Source organism: Cryptomeria japonica, chromosome 2 (genome assembly GCF_030272615.1).
Source record: "Cryptomeria japonica chromosome 2, Sugi_1.0, whole genome shotgun sequence".
In the NCBI taxonomy this organism is placed as follows: Eukaryota; Viridiplantae; Streptophyta; class Pinopsida; order Cupressales; family Cupressaceae; genus Cryptomeria; species Cryptomeria japonica.
In genome coordinates, this window is record NC_081406.1 from 79,233,867 (window position 1) to 79,257,279 (window position 23,413).

Sequence of the window (23,413 nt, forward strand, 5' to 3'; positions counted from 1 at the left end):
CAAGGATGAAAATTACCAGTCCTAACAACAATCATGGAACACACTATTCATTAACTTCATAAAGGTAGTAGGAAAATTAGTCACACTAAAAGGTACAATTATAATTTTATAGTACATGTACCTCATACTAAATTCTATTTTTGGTCAAATATACTGTGAATTTATTCATGTTAGGGTCACCTAGTTCCAAAAATTAGTCCAAATTAGCTCAAATTTTCATCAAATTAGAGGTAGAAAATATTCAAATCATCCAAAGGTCATTTATGACAAAAAAAAACTAGTTTATCAAGCATAAAGGTGTTGTTTTATCAATTAAAATTAAAGTGTAACAATTTATGTTTAAGGTTAATTTCCAATTCTAACTTGTAGGTACAACCTCAAAAGCTTCAATATACATACTTTGTAGAGTCTATAATCAACCTTATGAATCCCAAGTCTCCATTCCCTTAACATTAGGTGAAACCATTTTGATTCTCCATGCACAAATAATTTTAATATTACTAACCAATTGTTTACTAATAAATTATACTCTACTCTATTGTGATAATTAGTTAGATAGCTCAAGCCAATTATTAGGCAAAACTTAGAAAGCCCCAAAACTTATAGTATACCACAACAAGAAGACATAAGAAGAGAAGATCCATCCAATGGGATTTCTAGCAGGGAAAGGGTCACCACACCTCAAACAACCCCAATATTTCACAAGAGAAGATATTATTTAGATTAGTGATTTGAATGTATGGTTTTTTGGCGATTTTATCTTTCTTTATCATCTAACTAGATTCATTCCCTTCCTTCTTATTGAATTCATCACCATGATATCGCCAACTAATTTTATAATAATATAGCTATGAAAAAAAATGTTGAATTTTTTAGTTTAACATTCTTGAGTCTAACCTCGTGGTGGTAAAAAAAAACTAAAAAAAGATTGATGTTTACTAGCCTTGGAAATGAATTTCGTTAAAAACTAAACTCATAATAAATCCTTCAAAGATGCTTTAAATTTCCTCAAATACGGAGTATGGCTTCCTTAACATGGCCCTTATGACCCCTAAAAATTTTAGAAAAAAATTACAAAAATGAGGGAGATATATACTTGACAATAGAACCTCCTTAACCAAAAAAATTCCTTTTCTTACCTTGGTAATATTATGTACTAATACAATTTGTAATGAAATTACTTGTATAATCAAATAATATAGTACAAAATACGATGCAAATACTTAACCAAAATTTCAATGATGTCACCTTGCAACATGGAAAGGATATTAAATTGAACCAAAAGAATCAGGATGCTCTTGAGGAGATGTGGATTGGAAAAGGCTAAGGCTCAATGAGATGAGAGAGTCGATATTATAAGAGGAATTGAAGGATATTAAGCTTAACTTGAAAAGAGTGGTAGATGTTAATAGTCTACTATACAAAAATATGCAACCAATATTAAAACGCTACATGATGGTCTTCAATACAAGGCTCCTTTGGAGCAAGTGGAGCTTAGTTATAGGATATTGAGTCAAAAATTGAAAGAGAAGAGGTCCCTTGTGCTCCAAGATGTGGATTTTATGGAAAAACACCTAGAGGTTGTTAAGGATGAGTCGAAAGTAGCAGTTGCACTAAACTCATTATAATCTTGTTGTTTGAGTCCAACATATTGAGGATTTTTTTGTAGTGTTGAGTTTTCTTGGTTGTTCCTATTGTATCACTCTTTCCTTTGGGAGTTTTATAAAAATGATGTTTAGTTTATCTTTTATTGTTTGTTTATAAAAGGGTTGGGGTCCCTTTGAAAACTTTGTTTTTACCCTTAATAAAAAAATAAGTCATTCAAAAGGAGCAACCTCCAAAAGTCATAATAAGAAGAGGGCTTACAATACAATGCTTAACAACTAATCACTACCTCCTAAAGAGGCATCATCATGTAATAATAATTCTAATCTCAATTTACAATGGTTATGCTTAGGGACTAATAAATTAATCAAATAAAAAATTGGTAAGTTGTATATGGTGATCATATATCCTAATGCAATAAATGGGTTAAGGACTTGGCAGATGCAATGTGTAAAGTAATTTAAGATTTAACCTCATCTCTAATGACATGAAAAATCTCTAAACTAAAGGGCATATCGATCAATAATTTGTACAAAGCACCAACTAATTGCGTAAATGAAACAATACTAGCTAAATTACCAAACTCCATAGAATTTAAATGTAATGAAAGAAAAATCGTGTTTATTTATACCATGATCAAAATCATTTGTCTTGTAATGATTTTTATCCATCATACCAATAAAAATATTGTAAGTGATCTAATTGTAACCCATTGTAGGATTAAGATGAGGATTGTTTCTTAAAGGAAAATGAGGATAATGGTAAGACTTTGGTATAGACTCTGTTGGTGTAAATAATTATTCATCATGGATATTATTACACCTTACTTAAGTTTACTTAGGAAATGCATTTCATAGTAGTTTGGGTATGAGACACTTGGGTGTTTGTGCCACATTGGGATAGTGTGTGTAGGAGAATTTCCACCTTTTATGGTGTGATCTTGTTACTACTTTATCATATCCACTTATTGTGGAGTGATAATTCCACCTTTGGTGGGTGATCCACCTCATGTGAAATATTTTATTGTTTCTCCTACCTACCACACCTATTTCCTACCTACCCTTGTTTCTTATTGAGCCACAGATCATGTTTGTGTGCTCACATATCCATATAGCCTTGCCTATATAAGCAGGCTCATATTCATTGTATGCAACGATTGATGATCCAGTTGATCAGTATTTTCATCTTGATAAAACACAGTTTATTCCTATCATCTATTTTGTTCTCTCTTATTTGTTTTTTCTATTGCCTCTAGATCTTGGAAAAATATCACATGGTATTAGAGCCATTAGAGTGTCATTGGTTTGCCAATTGAGAGAAATTTGATGTTATTTGGGGTTGTGTATTTTGAAGCTTTCTATTGCAGGTTATTATTGAAGCTTGATGGGTCAAATCCGAGGTCACCATTGGATTGAGAAGGTCCAAGGAAATCAGTTTTGCCTTTTGTTTCATCCAAATCGGACTTCGGAGGCCAAATCTAGAGGCATTTGAAGTTTGAAGCTGCGGCGGAAATTTTCCAAAAATTATAATTTAGCAAGCAAATAGTGATATTGCACTCATTCAGACTCCTTTTTTCGAGCAATTTTTTTTGTTTTGGGGTAGAATTTTGTGATCTGTACAGCGGTGCAGGATTTTTCTGATTTTCAGATACAGGTTTTTCCAAAATCATGAAATCACGATTTTTATAGCTTTGGAGGCTTCGTTCGAGCTCATATGGACTCCTTTTCAGGTGTCGTTTTTTGAAAGTGCATAATTTTTTCATCTACTTTCATAATCTGTCATTAGTTTGCAGTGATTTTGAGTAGAAATTGTGCTTTCAGTATTTGGTCATTTTTGGCCTATTTGGTACTTGTATTTTTCTTGGATCCCAGTTTAGATCACTTGCAGTATTTGATGGAGTCTCTTATAGCCTATTTGAGGCAATTATAAAATTTAAATCAGAAGTCCACCTTGCTTTATTTTGCAAGTGGCCCATTGTATATGCACTAAGTATAAAGTGCCAAATCACCATTTTTATTTATTTATTTATTTATTTTTTGGGGGGGGGTTTCTTGATTGAATAATTTAGGGGGGTGTCTTGTGTGATTGTGCCTCTCTCTATCTTGTGTTTTTTTTAATTTTGGTGCTATGGGTTCTCCTAAATTTCCACTTTTAACTCCTCATACGTATGCTTCATGGAAGATTAAGTCTTGGAGTAAACTAATGGAAAAAGGACTCATTCATTATGTAAATGGAACTATTACAACACCACCTGATCCTAAGGCTGATCCTAATACTCAAATTGAATGGATCACTAAGAATGCTATGGCACTTGGAACTCTTAGAAAGTATGTATCAGATGACCTCATTTTTCACATTGAGAAGTGTACAACAATTAAAGAGGCTTGAGATATTTTTGAGAAATTGTATGGCCAAGTTGATGAGATTAAGGGCTACAAGCTTGTTGGTGAACTCACAACTTTGGATCCCAAGGATTTTGATACAATCCAGGATTATGTCACAAAAGCAATTGAGCTAAGAGCAAAGCTAAAGGATTGTGGAATTGACAAAAAGGATGCTCAATTGGTTTATAACTTGTTAGACAAGCTTCCTTCAGAATATGTAGCCTTTGTATCTAGCTTTCACACCCATAGGTTAGCTCAAGGTTCCTCTTACACTTCTCCCTCATTTGATTCATTCACAGAGATGTTGATACTTGAGCAATCTAAGTTGATCAAGATGGGGATTCTCAAATCTTCAAAGTCACAAGCTTTGGTGGCTAACAAAGGGAATCAAAGCAATCAAGGAAAAGGTAAGAATCAAAAGCAACCTAAGTCAAAACCACAACAAGATGGAGCACAATCATCCTCTCCACAACAAGGTGATTCACCATTCTCACCTAAGAGGAAATCATATAAGGACGATATTTTTTGTGCATATTGCAAGAAGTCGAGACATGATGAACAACATTGTTACAAGAAGAATATTGATGAGTTGAAGAATCTTCTTGAGAAGAACAAAATCAGCCTACCTTCTAGAATATCTACATCGACTTCTTCTTCCAAGGATAAGGATAAAGGAAAGAATCACTCTTTTGGGATAGATAAAGGAAAGGGACAAGCTCTTTGTGCTACTACAAGTCATGATTCAAGGAGATGACTTCTAGATTCAAGGGCTTCTCATCATATGGCATCTTCGTAGTTTATGTTCTCTTCATTTGAGCCTTGCCACATGCCGCATATTTTGATGGGCAATCATACATACATGGATGTCATTGGGAAAGGATATATTGCCATTAGGGATAACTCCTTCAATGATGTGTTGTGTGTACCCCACTTGACAAACAATCTTCTTTCCATCTATCAAATCACACATGGCACAACTAGGAAAACTATGGAGTTCACACCTAATTCAATTATCATTAGAGACTTGGAGAGTGGAGCTATCATTGCGACTGGGGTGGTTGATCATGCATCTCGATTGTACTCTTTTTCACATTTTGGTCCTATTGATGAGGTTGATTCTTCCTATGTTGATGATTCAGATTTTGAGGAGAACTTTGGGTACTTGAACTTGGGGATTCTCACATGTGACCCCGTTCTTGAGCCTTGCATTTCATCTCCTCCTATTGATATCACATCACCTATTGCACCTGTTGATGCAGCTAGTGCGACAATTTTTCCTTCTTGTGATTCAATGTAGCAGGATATTTCATGTCTTCCAGCTTCAGTTGATTGGGATGTCTACTTGACAGACATTGCAGGTTTATTTGTGGAGTCCTACTTTGCAGATTTGGGAGACATTATTGATGACATTCATCTTCTCTTTGATGAAGATGATCCTTCTTCGATTATTGCAAGGGAACACTCTGACGCTCTTGTGCATTCTCTACATGATCATTCTTTAGAGGTTCACATGATTGTGGATATTTTTGTACAGCAGTTTGAGGTCGTCTCTTTCTCTTTTGAGGAGACATGTGAGTCTTTGGATATTGTTCTACATTCATCTCCACTGGATCTTGGAGTGCCTTTTTCAACAGTGTGGGGCCGTTCACCACCTTTGGAAGGGGTACCTTTCAGCATCGACATGGGGACACTTGAGCAGTTTTCAGAGATTCCATTCATCGTGAATTTTTTTCCTACATCTCCCCTTTATGATTGGGGAGACTTCATGGATACACCTTTGGTTTTGTTTCTTCCCAAAGGGAGGAATATTGTTCGATGTTTGTGGAGCAATTTCTTCATACATCATCGAGCTTCTATCATTGGTGCATATTCTACATTGAGGGGGGGCTACCTAGTCTCTCTTCTTCTTCTCTCATATGGGGGGGACTGTTTCCTCACATGGGGTTTTGTTCCTCGCATACTTCTATGAGAGTTCTCTTGTATAGTTTTCATCTCTCTTTTGGGCGAGGGTTTTTTCCCATTGGGTTTTTCTCTCTTTCCCTACTTTATGAGAGATTTCATTGCATTTGTATTTGTACATGGGTACCTAACATGGCCTTGTAGTCGTGACCCATCTTGCATTGCTTAGGTGCATAGTAGACTTAAGTGCATTCCCCTAAGTTGCATTTAAGGGGGGGTGTTGGTGTAAATAATTATTCATCATGGATATTATTACACCTTACTTAAGTTTACTTAAGAAATGCATTTCATAGTAGTTTTGGTATGAGACACTTGGGTGTTTGTGCCACATTGGGATAGTGTGTGTAGGAGAATTTCCACATTTTATGGTGTGATCTTGTTACTACTTTATCATATCCACTTATTGTGGAGTGATAATTCCACCTTCGGTGGGTGATCCACCTCATGTGAAATATTTTATTGTTTCTCCTACCTACCACACATTTCCTACCTACCTTTGTTTCTTATTGAGCCACATGTCATGTTTGTGTGCTCACATATCCATATAGCCTTACCTATATAAGCAAGCTCATATTCATTGTATGTAATGATTGATGATCTAGTTGATCGGTATTTTCATCTTGATAGAATACAGCTTATTCCTATCATCTATTTTGTTCTCTCTTATTTGTGTTTTCCATTGCCTCTAGATCTTGGCAAAATCTCACAGACTCAACATAAAAGAGGATATAACAAGGGAAAAATCACTCATATAAATCTCAAAAAGGTAGAAAGTCTTGGATCTAAAAATAAATCATAAACTCGAAACAAAACTCTAAGGTTAGGTGTAAAATAGGTTTACCAATATTGGAAAGAAAATAATTAACATTTTCTAAATAACCTAAGCAAATAAATGATCAAGCAAGATAATCAATTAAGTCTAGAATCAATGAACTAGGATTGATAGTGCAACTAGTACTAATGTTTTAATTTAAATAAATAAACAAAATATACTAAGGTCTAAACTTGCGAAGATTTCTTGTGACGAATGATGTTGATTAATTTGTCAATTTATCACTTATTTAAAAATCATTGATGAATGTCATTGTGCCATTGATTTTTCTTATCCTATGTTCCATTTTTTAATGATTAAATTTTTAACCCTACATGTAAATTTGAACTTTATTGAATTTGATGTTAGGAATTCATTCAGATTAATGCCCTCCTATATTGTAAAAGGGGCGGTGTCAATAGAATGATTATCCCTTTGTGATAATATAAAATACAATGAATGGATGTGGATGGATTTAAGCGAATTAGGATTTCTCTTTTTACATAATACACAAGTTAGCAAATTTTACAATCATATCAACAAATAATGACTAATTAGAGGAAGTTCGATTAGGGACCAAAATTTAAATTTGATTTTAGAAAAATAGGATCATTTTCACACCATGGAACTAACAAGATCAATTCAATAATATGGAATTATCTTGAGATAATAAAAAGAATATAGACGTTGAAAAAAAAGGGTTGACATTTTGATGAAGTGAATCCAACACGACTTAAATTGGTAATAAATTGTTAGTTAATTTTAGATAGTTTGGAAAGTTGTACAAGAGTGCAATGCTTGCATATAAACAATTGCGCAATACATGTAATCCCTAAATAATTAATAATATTCACTTCCACTAGTAATACTAGTTACTCCTATAATTGATAGCTTAACTCAAACCAAAGATAAATAAACTAAAACTCTAGACTAGTATCTAAAAATGAGTGCAATTAAAATAAGACTAAGGGGAAAAACAAATTGTAAATATTTAATTTATTTATTTTATTGAAAATGACTTGTTGAAGGTAACATTATGACAACTATTAGTAAAATACAAATAAGAATATTATGACAAGACACCTACAATAAATATAAATTACTAAACATCTTTTATTTAAATTTAATATCACTCTAAGTTAAACCAGTCAAATTTTACCCATCAAAATACCAAATTTTGTTCCATTATCATATTTGGTTAACATATCACTTTAAAATCAATCGGTCCTTAAACTTTAGTCAAACTTTACCGATTCTAGTTAAAGCGTCACAATACCAGATTGTGTTCCACTATTATATATAGTTAACATAACACCACTTAATTTAGAAATCAATTCAAAATCTTCAAATTTACAATGCACGGGACTAATTAGGTGATTGGGAATTAAAAAAAATTGGAAAGCCCTTAACTTAGAAAACAGAAATACAATTTAAATTTTTAATTTTTTTAAGGAAAGAAGAACTTTAACGTTTGAGGATAAACATTGAAAGCCAATGAAAGCCTATGGGGCAGTCAGTCAGTCTTGCCATCAGACTTTTACATTTCGATTCTTTTTCTATACAAGCCCTTAACTTAGAAAACAGAAATATCAAGCCTTCCATACCCGACGACAATTTTTCATATTCAAGTCATGTTTACTGTGTGCAGTAACCCTATTGGATTCACAAGAACCATGCATGTGGCCATTATTTCTATCTGGAAACAATTCAGTAAAGCACCCAAAAAGCTTAAAGCAATCATTGCAATAGTTTTACTTTTAACTTCAATAGAAACAAGTTCATCCCACCTGAAGATGGGAAGAGAATCAGCTCCACTCTTTGGTTACACCACATGAAAGATAGTTGTTTTGAAAGGATAAAAAAATCTCACCTCTATGATAGAGATAATATAGTTAGCATTAAAGGTGGTATAACTTGAATAGAGAAGAAAGGTTAGTTTGCAGATTTCTAGCAAAAAATTCCCCGGTTAATCCCAAGCCATAATGGACGTAAGTTTTAAATCTCTAATATGCACAGTTTTTTAGTCATTGGCCTCATTCAAGATCCCCGAGTTGGTTGCCATCTATTTATGCCATAGAATGGTTGGAGTAACGATTCTCTATTACAAAGATTTGACAACCTTCGGGGCATGTGAGCAAGCCTGTGAATAAGCCTAAGAGAGATTGTTTTTGAACTCTCCCCCTTCAATCCATCTTCAAACAAAAACGCTTCCAACTGATAATAATTACCACTGGAAAACATGCTCATTATTTTACAAGCAAGTTTTTGCCTTAAAGATTATGGAATTTTCAGGGTTTTAGAAAAAGGTCTTTTAACAACACTTGATCTTGGTTAACAGACCATGCAGAATGATACTTCAATTGACATAAACAACTTTCATTTTCCTATAAACAAATATCATAACGGGTAGTTTTCTTGATAAAATCATAAAAGTGCCCTGTATTGGATGGCCAATGGCATGCAAACTGTGTCAGTATATTAGCATCTGATAATATTTTTTTCTTTGCAAACGGACCTACATATCAGAAACAAAACCCATCACTTTCCATGATGAATGATACAAGTTGATCCCAATGAAGAGCATAAAAGTAAATTGTATTGACTATATAATGAATTGTTTTGTGACAGCTCATAACCTACCATCTATCCTGCATCGAAAGTAGATGCAAATGAAGCTTCAAGTAATTAGATAGTTTATTTCATTATCTTGCCCTTCTACATGGAAAACACAATTTCTTTCTCCTACACAGAAATCACACATCATAAATCAGTGATCTCATGAACTCCATCTTCTTTACAGATTAAGATTGTCACAATCACATAACAGAATAAATTTCAGTCTTAGATTCTTATTTTCTTCTTCACCCGGTATGTTTCTTTCTGGAGGTTCTTGACATATATAAAACATTAAGATTTATTCAACAACGCAAGACAAAATGACAAACTCTTTAAGACCAGTTCTATACAGGACATATATTCACAATGGTTGAACCACCTAATGACTAGGCCTTACAGTTGCTCCTGCATTGCAACTTTGCAAGTAACCACATATTTCTCTCACGCGACATAGACTCAGAATAACTCACTTCCATATTCTATGTAAACATAAAAAAATGAGGCAGTCTTTCTAATTAATTCTACATCTTCAAATTTGCTCCAAAATGTTACCCAACAAAAGCTTGAGCGATTATCAATAAAATCAGTTGCTCTTGCATTGCAACTTCTAGCAAGTATCCGCATCTTTTTCACTCAACATAGGCTAATAAATCCAAAAAAGTCAATTCCATATCATATGTGCACAGAAAAACGAGGCAATCTTTCTAATTAATTCCTCACATTCAAATTTCCTTGAAACTGTTACCCGGCTAAAGCTTGAGTGATCAATAAGAACAGGCATTTTGCAAACCTGCCACAGCAATATTGTAAATTGAAAGTAACATCTTTGAACTTCAACAGTTTGAGTGAATATCAGAATCATACTAGATATTCACCGTGTAAATATATGTTAAAAGAATGCTCTCCAGTAACTGTTATGCTTGACCACAAGAGTAGTATTGCTCATAATATCAAGCAATAGCATTCAAAAATTCAAAATCAGATAATTGCAAGCCGCTTGAGTAATATGTACAAAGAATAAAATCAGAAAACTTATAAGTACATATATCCTAGAGGCTCCAAGCGCAAAACATTTTACAGTTTTAGCTCCCAGCAAACAAGGAAACATTCTGAAATAATGATAGTTTTATTTTCCGTTCCAGGATGCATCCTCACAATCATTTGTTCATTCTTCAGTTTTATTAACCTTTATTTCCATAAGTCGCTCTACTGGTCGCCGACAAATAGGGCAACGATTTGTCTGGAACCTAAGAACTTTTGCACATTCACTGCACATGCACTGAAAGAAAATGTAGCGGGTGAGCACTCATAAAGATTAAAACAACATAATATAAATGGAAACCAAGAAGTCACCCTCCAGATGTAATCTAGTAAAGAGAATTGGTCATACCATATGTCGACAGGGCAAAACAGTTGTGTCCCTGGGTTCTGACATGCAGATAACACATTCTTTTCCAGGATCGTTTGCATCAAAGTCTGTCCCTGCAGAGTTTCCAATACCATAAATTTCCTGCAACTCATACCGTACACCATCAACCCACAATATCTGTTTAATAACTTTGACCCGATATTCTCCACTATCCCTCTTTTCAAGTACAGCTTGTGTAATTTGAGAATTGACAGTTTTGGGTAATGGGTTGCCAATTTGTTGATCAGACACAGTTGAATCATTAGCTGTCTGGCTTGTTGGGCATGCTTCTGCCCTGATCACCAGAGGAAACACTTCATCTGGACCCTCTTTTGTTAGATCAACGTCCTCCACAAACGAAAGATTGATTCCTGTTCCTGATGGTTGCTGAAATTTCTGCCCAAGTCCTTTTTCAAATGGTATCTTTACTGGGGTAAAGATCTCTGGCTTCAGTGCTGTCAAGCTACAATTCGATCCCTCTTTTGCAAAGAAAAAAATGCTTATACTGCAAAAATATGAGAAAACAAATAATCAGCAAGATTATTATAATATAAATAAGCCACAATCAATAGAAATTTTAATTTGCAATAAGAATGTGAAAAAATGAAAAATAGTTAAAATTAATACAAAAACTTTTCTATTCAATGATATGGACTGTGAAAACCTCATGGTCTTAATTTACACGTAGTGAAAATTCTCATGGATATTTTGACAGTATCTATACTTTTCCCTTATGGAATCCAGTTCTATAGGTTAAAGCATTGAGTTCTCATTGTGGAGATCAAAGTTCAAATTCCAAAGGGACATCTAATATGGAATTCAAAGTTGTGACTCTTAGTCTTCCACAGTTGGCTTCTAGGCAGTTTCTAATAAGTGGATTCTAATTTGTGACACTTGGTCTTCCATAGGTTGACTCTAGTGTGGTTGCTCGAAATGAGCTAATGGTGATTTCTAATAAGTGGATTCTAATTTGCGACTATTGGTCTTCCACAGGTTGATTCTAGTGTGGTTGCTCAAAATGAGCTAGTATTAGTGTCATGGTTGTGGTTGCTCGATATGAGCAAATATTAGTGTCATGTAATGGTCTCAAGTTGATGCTCATATGAGCAAAATATTTGTAAACGATCTGGAATATAAAAAAAAAAAAAAAAAGTTACAACAAAATTAGCAGTTATTACAGTCCTCCATGACATTCAACTTGGGCAAAAGTTTCATTTGATAATAAATAGCGGTTTCGTTTATGAAAAAAGCACCACTGATAAATATGCTCTGTTTTTTAGGAAGGCATCTTAGATTCTTTGATATTTACAAATCAGACTGACAAAGTATTAATATACCTCCTATTTCCAGTCTTCTGCATTTCCATTTTTGTTTGACTGGAAATGCTTTAAATTATATTTGATGATTATACAATGAAGGTACACTATAATAAAAAATTGCCTGTAGCTCTAACTGGTCATGGAAGGCTGAAAAATGATGAAAATACGAGTGTTCTGCATTGTACAATCTAAGAATACCAAAACACCAAATTTGATAGAGAAGTACACCATTAAAATACATATTATCTCTAAACTGGAAACATATCTTTTAAATTCTATTCCATAAGGATTGTCTACACTGGTTTCTGGCAAAGATGCATCAACTAGAAACAGGTTCCCTGAGCAGCCCCAGAAAACCTGCATTTCAAAGGACCATTTCTGGGATATTTCAAGTTGCAGGAAACTCAAAACAACTAAAAATAGCCAAAAGCGACACTTTGAATCGCAGCCATTTTGGGGCTGTTCAATGGACCCATAAAATTTAGAAAAAAATATACATGATGACAAGGACAATAAAGAACCTCATAATTCTAACATGAAATCAGAAAGACTCTGGCTGTTTAATGGTTACTTTTACAAGTTATTGTTAAAATAAAGTGAACAATGTGATCTTAGAAAATAATAAACCTCCAACTAGTCTGTCTTCCACATCACATGGTACTAGTACTAATATTGATATTATCTTTCTATAAGAAATGAAGTCCTTTGAACTTATTAGAGAGTATGAGATATACTAACAAGCCAAACTGTCATTCCAAAATCACTATATGAGAGAGTATGAGATAAACTAACAAGCCAAACAGTCACATACATGCATCTGACAGCAATAACAAACTGTTCTAGCTAACTTTCTATTTGTATTCATCTTCCAACAATGTTTCTCGATCACAAAAAATGTAAATCCAAGAGGGGTAAGGATTCAGGTACGGTGGTTTGCCAATGCCACAGTTGCTCAAAGTACTATTGATGTATACTCAAGGTTCTCTTGAGGTTATGCAGCTGTAATTGGATACTTTTAAGCAAGTATCTGTGGCATCTCACAGTACAACACAAGCACCTACAAGTTTACTACACTTTACACTACCATGCAAGCATCAGCAGACACAACATCTGGCAGTCGACCATGTAATGAACAACACAGCACAATGGCACGGACATTGTTTCACATCCAGCCCGCAGATGGGGAACACCAAATGCTAAGAACTCAATCATCAATAGTTGGAAGGTCCAGCTGCATTTACTAAGGCCCTTTCAAAGTGTAAGATAATCTAGTTATCCTGGGATTTGAAGGTATGAATGACACATGGCATTGGATATCTGCATTTGACAACTCAAGACATACTTCTCAATCAACAACTTCAGTGATGCAGAGAAGATTTCGTCTACAGTATTTAAGATGTCCATTGCAGTGTCCCATTGATGTCAAACACTCAACACACAACTCATTCAGACTTTGAATTCTTTTGTTAGTGCTTTGCAGGAGGAAGACTGCCCCGCAAACATTACAAGGATGAGTACATGAAGATCCAGCACTTGCAACAACATAATGAGTAATCAATTCAAGAGTATACCAACAAGTTTTCTGACTACTCTATGCGTATGCATGAGAACACCATTGGCAACACAAAGTGCTCAAATACATCAGCAACTTATCACCTTACATTTGTGCAAAAATGGAGTTCTTAAATTCAGACACCTTGGGACCATCATTCTAAAATGCATCCAAGATTGAAGCCAAAGTCAAAATTAAATAGAACCTTTCCTTGTGCATGAAAATGCCCACGCAAAAATCAACTTCAAAGCCCTCTGCAAAAAAGCAGATATGCCCTATGCAGAAGTAGCCACAGAATTCTAGATAATCTATGTCAAAAACCAAAGCATCTATATCATTTGCCCCAAGCAAGGATAGAGGCAAGACAAACAAGAAAGATGATAAATGGTGCCATCATTATCACACCGACTCCCACAATGATGTTGAATGCCACACACAACAATCTTTAATTGTACATGCCACATCTGATCTTGTACAAGTTGAGGATACAATTCCAGAGGCAACATGTCTCAACAATAGCACTGTGGCTGTTGACAACTTAAAGGAATATGAGATATTTTCCACACTAAGTGCTGGTTCAACAAACAACAACCTAAATGTCATCATCAACAATGGAAGCCAAAAGAACACCATCTGTAATGTCCCCTAACTGCGTATGCCCTATGTTTGCCCTAATTCTTGATTTCCATATGAATAAGTGGATTTAGAGAATACCTTTCACCTGACTGAAGCCCTGCGAGCAGATTAGAAAATCTCTTACAACAATAATCCCAGTAAACAGATTAGTGAATTCATATCAGAACAGTAGTCAGCAAGTGAATCCATATCAGAACAGGAAATCAGATTAGAACAGTAAACGAGATTAGTAAATTCATCGCAGAACAGTAAATCAGATTATTATAATCAGTAGCAGAATTATCGATTCAATCATTAAACATTCTAAATGTCTTGGAGGGCTCAACCATAGGAGAGCATGGGAAAATGAGACTTCGATGGGGTGTCTCAAACCCTCTACCCTAGGCTGAAGAGCAGATATACCATCCCGCCTCATGTGGCCCATGCCATCAAAATGAGGTGGTCTACCCAGTGAGGTGTCCCCTTTCCATTATCCCCTCATCTTGCCAATCCTCTCCTTCTCTCTATGATTGGTCTCCTTGTATTTATGCACCATGATAGGAGAAAGAGGTTGCAACAGGGTGCCCTAGAAACCATCTCCTTCTCTCTATGATTGGTCTCCTTGTATTTATGCACCATGATGGGGTGTCTCAAACCCTCTACCCTAGGCCGAAGAGCAGATGTACCATCCCGCCTCATGTGGCCCATGCCATCCAGATGAGGTGGTCTACCCAGTGAGGTGTCCCCTTTCCACTATCCCCTCATCTTGCCAATCCTCTCCTTCTCTCTATGATTGGTCTCCTTGTATTTATGCACCATGATAGGAGAAAGAGGTTGCAACAGGGTGCCCTAGAAACCATCTCCTCTAGGCACAAGGTCAGTACCCTTTGTACCCCCCTGGCCTCATGGAGCCATCTAGTACCCTCATAGAGGTGGCGTACCTAGAGAAATGCCCCTTCACCGTACCCCTCTTGCGGACCCATTTCCCTCATGGCTGGAAACACTCATAAAATATGAAGGAATACCGTAACACACAATTAACTGCAGAATGTTATTAAATCAGACTGGTATCTATTAGAGTATGTATAAACAATTATGACAGCAGTATATTAACAATAGTAACAAATAGGCAGAAATATAAATACACAGTCACAGTGCCAATATGTATGCATAGAGAACTCATACCACACTTTTAGTTAATTTGTCTGCTGTATACTTAATGCCTTATCCAATATATCCAGTCTCAGAGCGATTGAATGAATTCCTTTGATTGTATGATTTGAGGTATTGGCGAGTGATAATGTAATGACGTGCTGGTTTACTATATTGGAGAATGGTGATTGAATGAATGCTGATCTGATAGAATGATTTGTTGATTGATTGTTTTCTTGATTGGACTGATGATTGATAAGTGATCCTTGAATGATTTGGAATGATCTCTTTTATATTTCATTGGTGAAAGGGTCACCACCCTTCATTGCTACCTTTGAGAATAACAAATCATTCACCACCTTTCATAAGACTAGTCACCAGCCTTCATTGCTACCTTTGAGAATAACAAATCATTCCCCAAGTTGATCTCCCTTGGATGTCGTCCTCAAATGAAACCTTATCCCCTTTATAACTTCCAATGTGACAGAGTGTCACAACTCCTCATCATGTCTGCCCTTTGCAAGGGTCAAAATCTTTCATAATTATCACTCTTGAAAAGAGTCACAACCTTTCATATTTATCACCCTTCATAAGAGTCATATCCCTTCATCATTTCTGCCCTTTGAGAGAGTTATTTCCTCATTTCCTTCCTATTCCTTCTTCCATTTATCTTTCCTTAATTCCTATGCTCCACTCTTTTTTTCCCTTCCACCCTTAACCTTTTCTCAAATGAATTCTTCCCCCTTTTATATCTCATGTTTGAGGGAGTCATAACTATTTATGGCATGCCTCTTGACCTTTCATTAAACTTAGTTAACTTGTAATTATATTATATTATAATTATTTATTTATTTATATTTTAATTTTATTATTATTATTTATTATTAAATCCTATTTTAGAAAAGGGACATTAAACCATCTTGCAAGGCACAATCAAACACCTAGGTCTTTCTACTAAAGCACACCCAAGGCCATACTCCCTGGAATAGTTGCAGAAAGGTGAGGATCATAGTTGAAAATGACCTTGATTAGTTGCACAACTCATAAGTAATCACAAGCAGAAATCACTGCCGAGTAACTTGCAGCAAAACTGTCGCGAGTTATTAGTAGAACTTACTGCTCTATAATACAAGGATTAGGCAATGTGGGCAGCCACAGTTCTAGCTTTCTTGTTCCTCATAAATCCTCTGATGTGCAACCTTTGTTGGAAGGTACTTTGTCAATGCATTGACCATGGCAAAGATGATTATTGACAAGCACAGACAAGTTCACTAGACGCCTTGTGAAGTTTATTGTCTTGATTTATATCTTGACAAGACAGGCAAATTCCCATGGAAACAAGGTAGTTTGCAGAGGAAAACAAAATTGCAAATTTCATAAAAAAACATGCCTCACATTGTGCACACGTAGGCTACATGCATCCAAAGAGTGGTTGAGACCTTGTGAAACAAGATTCACCACCTTTATATGACTTTAAAAATGGCGGTTGGGTGAAAGCAGATATTAGATTTGTAGTTTGTAAGTAGTTAGTTATAGTTACTAACATACAAAAAATTATAAATGATAGAACGTAGAACACATTAGTCTAGGAAAGAACCTTTGAAAAAGTGCTAGAAAGATTTTTTAAAACGAGTGAAACTAATTTGATATGATTTGCTTGGTTAAAGACAAAAATCTTGTATATGGTAATTTATGAAGGCATTTGAATCCAATAACATGAGAGATGACTTCAAATCAACATTGTAAATAATTTGCAATTTTTCGTTTTTAATTTTAAATTTTATTTAATATAAGATTCCTGAAACAGGCAAGCATGACTTCAGCCAGTATGATTAAAGCCCTGTTGAAAAGACCTCAGCTAGAACCCTAATCTGAATAGAGAACTGACAGCATGACAATTAATCCTTCATCTTGTCTTCCAAATGAAAACATTGAACAATAGTAAAAACACATTATTGCCAAATAGCTATACAACTATTGCTGATTATCTAAAGATCCCAAAAGAGTGGATCTCACTAAGAGGGAAGAACGATATAAATAAGAGTAATAGATTTTTGTGGTCAATAATGTTGAATATGTTAAGCTTTTGAAGAAAACTGTGTAACAAGTTTTATATCAATAGTTCAGATCACACAATAATCCATCATTAGGATAACTTGCAGGTACTAGCGTTGCTTAAAGAAAATTTATAAAGCCAAGAGAGGGTAGTACCTCAGTAAATGCAGCAGAAAGCTAAGAAAGGAGAGTTATGAGAAAAAGGTCTCCCAAAGTCATAATTAGAAGAGAAAAAGGAAAAATCTTAAAAATCACCCAAGGAGAGTAACGGAGAATGGAAAACCAAGAAAGAAAAGAAATTAATAAACTTAAGTAAAAGAAAATAGAGTACAAAGAGATGAAGAGATCAAAAAAGACAGTGTACGGAGAATAGACTGATCAAAAAGGACTAAAAGTGGAAGGAAAACAAGAAAAAAAAGATTAAAATGGAGTACAAGAAAAACTCAAAAAATAAAGATATGAAAAAAGATGGCAAAGGGTAGAGACATACCTGAGAACAAGATTTAAGAGAATTAGAGATAGAGCAAAGAAAGAAGAGAAGTGGGCAAAACAATGATATAAAAATTGCTACACACTTTTATCCAAAAGCTTTCTGAGTTCAATAAATATTTAATTCAATTTAGCATGTAACCATGCCCAACAAGTTCTCACACAGCTACACCTCTAGAAGACACGACTAACTGACTCTCTTTCTCACATAATATGTATAAGCAATCTATTTAAATTCTAACAACTTTGCAAAGTCATTTTTTGATTGCAGATTCATCGGAAGGCCTTAGTTTCTAATAACAATGCATTTACCATCAAACTTCAGAATCACTTACTCCCCATTGCTTCTTAAAGTTTGGAGCAATAGTACAAGTGTATCTCATCAATTTAATCTCTCATGAAATGAATCTAAAAAGCATTTAGATTGCCCCACTTCCAGGGTCTTTGAAAAGAGTAAGGCATGGCTACTGACAATTTATTTTGCAATTTACTAATTTAAAAGTTTTAAGCTTCCAGCTTATCGCTCACATACACAGCAGATCAGTTGTGCCTCCGTAATTCTAATTGGACCTATAAAATCTGTTCTTGGAAACACTCTATCTGGACCTATAAAATAATTCTACTGGATGTCGTAATAAAAGAGAAACATAAACTCAATCCTCATGCGCATAGATTATCTCTAATTGCTTTAAGTCATCCATTCAAATTTATTATATTTGTTAAGTGAAAGAAGAAAATTAGACATACGTACAGACCCAAGGTTCAATTCTTCAAAGAGATTGAGATAACCAAAGAACTAACAAACCTAAAGTAGCACTACCTCTGAAAACCCATGATATGCAGTCACAAACAAGAGTCAGCATATTTCCAATTAACAAACACTAGATCATCTCTATTTGAGTACAATAAAAACTCCAGATTAGCCTATTTCTACAGAATAATCCTACAAAAACATAAATTAAAAGGAAACCCAATATGCATTCAAAAACACCATATTTAATTCTTACATGCACAAGCATCAGCCATGTTTGATAAATTGTAAAGGCGGCATCAACCCTATTTCTTTATGGCTGTAACTGAGAATAAAAGCATAAACAAAAAGCTCCTGCAAATTTATTAAAGATAAAAAGAAACCCTACCTAATTGTATCAAAAATACTATATTTAATCTAATTGCTTATGAGTTTAGGAATAACCACAGACATTCATTTCGTGTGTCATGTTGCACTACTAGAGAGACAATGTAAGCTATCTACATGAATTAAAAAAAAATACATAAGAATACAATAATTTAGCCGATAAAAATTCATAATCTAGTCCCCTAGAAATCATAATAGCACTAATTGGAAATCCAAGAAAGGTAAAAAATCTCTCCCAACAAACCATAGAAATGTTCTATTCATAGTAAAACCAAGCTAATGTCCATCATTTGATACCAGAAGCAGTAAGTTTGCTCCAAAATTCCTCAGAAGTATCACATACAAAGTAATTTACTCAATAGACCCTGTTCCCTTCTTCTAAACACAGATCAAGCCTATCAAAGCATCATTGAAGCTATACTATCACAGGATAAAAACAAACACAAATTCAACATTGGCATTAACCCTGTTATAATTGGAATCTTCAAACTAAAGAAAAAGTTGAAAAGAAATCGCAAAGACAATTCTTAAAGGTAATAGTAAGAAAAGTCAAGGTAATATGCCAAACTGAAAGGTATCGCAAGGGCAAAAAATTTAGAAAACATGCATGGACCCAGAAACTATTCTGCAAATTCATACTCCATCCTTGCAAATAATTGAATTAACCTTATTTGAGTACTAATAGAGACAAGAAACATAAACAGTGTCAAGATCAAGGAAAATATGAAAGAAATATTTTTACAGGAATAGAATAGTTGGATAGCCTTTTTATTCAGAGAAGTATGAGATAAGCATTAAAGCTAATAATTGAGGGAAACATTAAATTAAATGCATTTATGAATTCTCAAAAGTCTGATGACTTCATGTACATTTTATATAAAACGGGGTAAGATATTTTTTAGTGTTATTGTTGGAGCAAATGTGTCTAAAAAATTGTAAGACATTAGTCATTTGTCCAGAAAAATTGCCCAATAGATTTTTATTAATAAACCCTAATTTTACATTGATATCATATGGAAGAAACTAACACGAGTGAGAATATGAAACCAAAAATGGATTCTGTTAACCGATATTCCACAGTGATAGGACCTATTTGAGTCACCTGCAGAAAAATCAATTACAACAACAAAATAAAAGCCACTACTTGAATGTGTGGAGCAAACGTTCAAACAATAAACTTCTACCAAGAAGGTAAATTATGAGTCATTCACCATATCAATTAAAAATATATATATTCTTCTCCGAATACAATGTATTTGTGGCCGTCACAACAAAAACAGAATTGAGAATCAGTCCCAAAACTTGTTCGGAAAACCATGCCCCATCACCACAAGTCCAATTATAGATGCAAGGGCAATCTAAAATTAAAATACTGCTAATATTAGGATGTAATGCCTTAAGGATCTCTGATAGTTAGAAAAATAATAACAGGGATAGTAAATTAAAAAGAAAGTTCTATTTATGTTGGGAATTAGTTTTAGAAACTAACATCTGTGATGTGAAGGAGTTAAAAATAGGGGTGACAAGTATTGTCTGAGAAGAGTTTAAGTGTTAAGAGTATAAGGGCTCCAAAAGTTTAGCCCCACTTTTAAAACCCAGATGACATGTTAAAGTGTTCACACTGGGTAAAATAAAACACGCCACTCTCTGGGTGCAGCATGCATCTACAGACCAGGTGAGGAACAAGCCCTGGGTAAATTTGACAAAAAGACACCCTTGGATGTGGTAACCAGAAGGAAGATTAAACCAATAAAAGGGAAAATTAACCAAAATTAAAACAATTAAAATGGATGAAGGATAAAAGACAAAATGTTTAGAACACAAACTCTATTTGAGACGATAGGATGCAATTGTCTGAGCAACAAGAACGGTGAAATTTGAAATTTAAAAGAGCAGAAGTTAGCATTGAAATTTGTCTCTTAGCTTATTTATTGATGCTACAGATACCTAGAGGCTAAATCAATTCATCAGCCCAACATCGGAGTCTATATAACACACAATTATATGCGCTCCTCAATTTGTCAGATCAAGATCGTTTGTCTTAGCTATAGGCTTTACAAACATGATCAAGGTCGGCCCTAACCGACATGAGTATTATATAAATGATCAAAACTGGCCCTAATATTAGACATAGGCGTACAAAATGAATTGAAAACACGACATTCAAAATTCACTTTGCAAACTCAATTTCCACAGAAACCCATTTGGGCATTAATCTACCCAACGGCAGAATCAAAATCAATTCTCGTGAAACCGAGTTCCCACAAGAACCATATAGGCATCAATTAACACACTTGAAAATCTATTCTGAGGCCAACTGAATTATAACAACAAACAAAAAAAGAAAGCGTGTCCTAACCTTCCAGGAACCATGGAATCGAATGTGAAAGTCACAAGAAACTTTTCAGGGTCCTCTGCATCCTTTTCCAGCTTCAGTGTCTCCTTCTTCAAATTAACATCATTCCTGATAGTAGTAGCCTTATGGTGCTCCACATAAGGAGGAGGTGAGGTGGTAGGGGGATGCTGCTGGACTGCAGGGGGCCAGGGGGTAGAAGGGGGTCTGAGCCCATATGACCAGGGGGCGCTCCCATTGCTCTGGGCTGGTGGTGGCGGGTAGCTCTGGCGACCACCTACCATGGGACCTCCATTGTAATGATAATATGGCTGCTGGTGTGGATGGTAGGCGTGAGGAGGAGGATAGGGATCTGGATGAGGGTAAGGGACGGTGTATGAGGGATTGGGCGTAAATACATATGGGCTCTGCTGGTTCTGGTAGGGAGGTGGAAGTGCAGGGGGAGGATTATTCTGGTGTCTTCTTCTGCTGCTGGATCCCGCTCCCATTGATTTCTGGTTTCACAATGATAAAATCCCAAATTTTATAGGGTCTGATTCATGGGTTTCCAATATATATAGGGCTGACAGGGGAATTTCTGAAAACAAATACAAATTTCTTTCAGAGGAAAAAAATGACCGGATTTGATTCAACACAATAACAACAAGAACAAATAAATAAATCAGGCTTTCCAGGGCTGTCTGGAGATTGGAATCTCAATTTTTTTGAGTTAATGAAGAGACGAATATGTAATTTTGCTTGTGTTTTTTAATTTATATTGTTGTGTTCATATTGTTTCTTTATCTGGGTTGGAGATAATTACCAATTTCTTTTTGCCTACGAATCTATAGACAATGTTCTGTGGGGTCCGCTTAGTGGCTGATAATGCTCTACGGTTAGCGAAGTGGCCTAGACTGTTCAATTTCAGAAATCTATATTTATAGATCTAGATTTGCTTCTAATGTCGATTGCTTGTAGAATTGAGATTGATGAATGGGATTACACGTGGATTCCTTTTTTAATGGCACATCATTTTGTCATGAAATTTCCAAGTGGACTTAAGAGAACAAAAATGTGCCACATAGGCAATTGGAACCATCTTCTCACAATTGAATTTTTTTTATGAAATAGATTTATACGATATTTTTATTTTGAAAATTGTATATTTGTGTTTTGTTTATGTTTCAGGTATGTGGTAATTAGGTTTTTTTTATGTATTGATTAACATGTAAAATTGTGTATTTCATACAAAAGTCAATAAATAACTTTTATCTTAGTTTATTCACATTGTCATCATATCCAAGTCTAGATTTGATGTCTACATCTAGGCATTCATGCCTTTGGTTTTGGCATGTAAGAACAAAATTGATCTAGATCATTTCCATGTTCACAAATTCAAACCTCAAACCTTTTAAAACTGAAATTCTTAAATTTGGGCACATGTTTCTTTCCCTTCTTAATCATTATAAATCAACTAAAGTGCTACTTTTAAATTGAGAAGAATGTAAAATGTGGGTCATACTAGTATTTGAAAGCCAATAAAATCAAAAATAGCTTCTTGAGGCCACAATTGAGATTGACACATCAAAGAACTATGCATGATCGCCACTTTAAGAGCAATTTATAAGTAATACAAACTAACAAAATATATAGAAGTCTAATGACATTAGAATGCCAAAAAGAGGTAGTTAGCCACTATAATGTGAGGGAAATAGAGTTCACTAGCTTAATGCATGTTCACTAGGAAACTAGGCCTATTTCCATTTGATTACACTTGGAAGGAGAATGATCCACTAGGCTCAAGGTGGCCCAAGCACAAAGTGGATGCAGTGGTCTGTCGCTATTGAGTTGAAATGTGAAATGTAATTGTAAGGAAGGATGAACGAATTAGGAACAAGTAAGCTAAAATGATAGTTTTCTGCATGTACAGGAAAACAACAAACTCGAAACCCAATTTCAAATTAGTATGCAGAAGTAC

The 23,413-nt window shown here is 34.8% G+C and overlaps 1 protein-coding gene across 1 annotated transcript; it reads right to left on the reverse strand.

The window, feature by feature from the left end:
- Window positions 1-10,074: 10,074 nt before the first annotated feature.
- LOC131078867 (probable E3 ubiquitin-protein ligase LUL2) lies at window positions 10,075-22,307 on the reverse strand. Its single transcript, XM_058016697.2, has 3 exons — window positions 21,463-22,307; window positions 10,766-11,288; window positions 10,075-10,654 (listed from the first exon to the last, which is right to left on the reverse strand). The coding sequence occupies exons 1-3, from the start codon at window positions 21,942-21,944 to the stop codon at window positions 10,541-10,543; spliced, it is 1,119 nt and encodes a 372-aa protein (XP_057872680.2). The 5' UTR covers window positions 21,945-22,307; the 3' UTR covers window positions 10,075-10,540.
- Window positions 22,308-23,413: the final 1,106 nt, after the last annotated feature.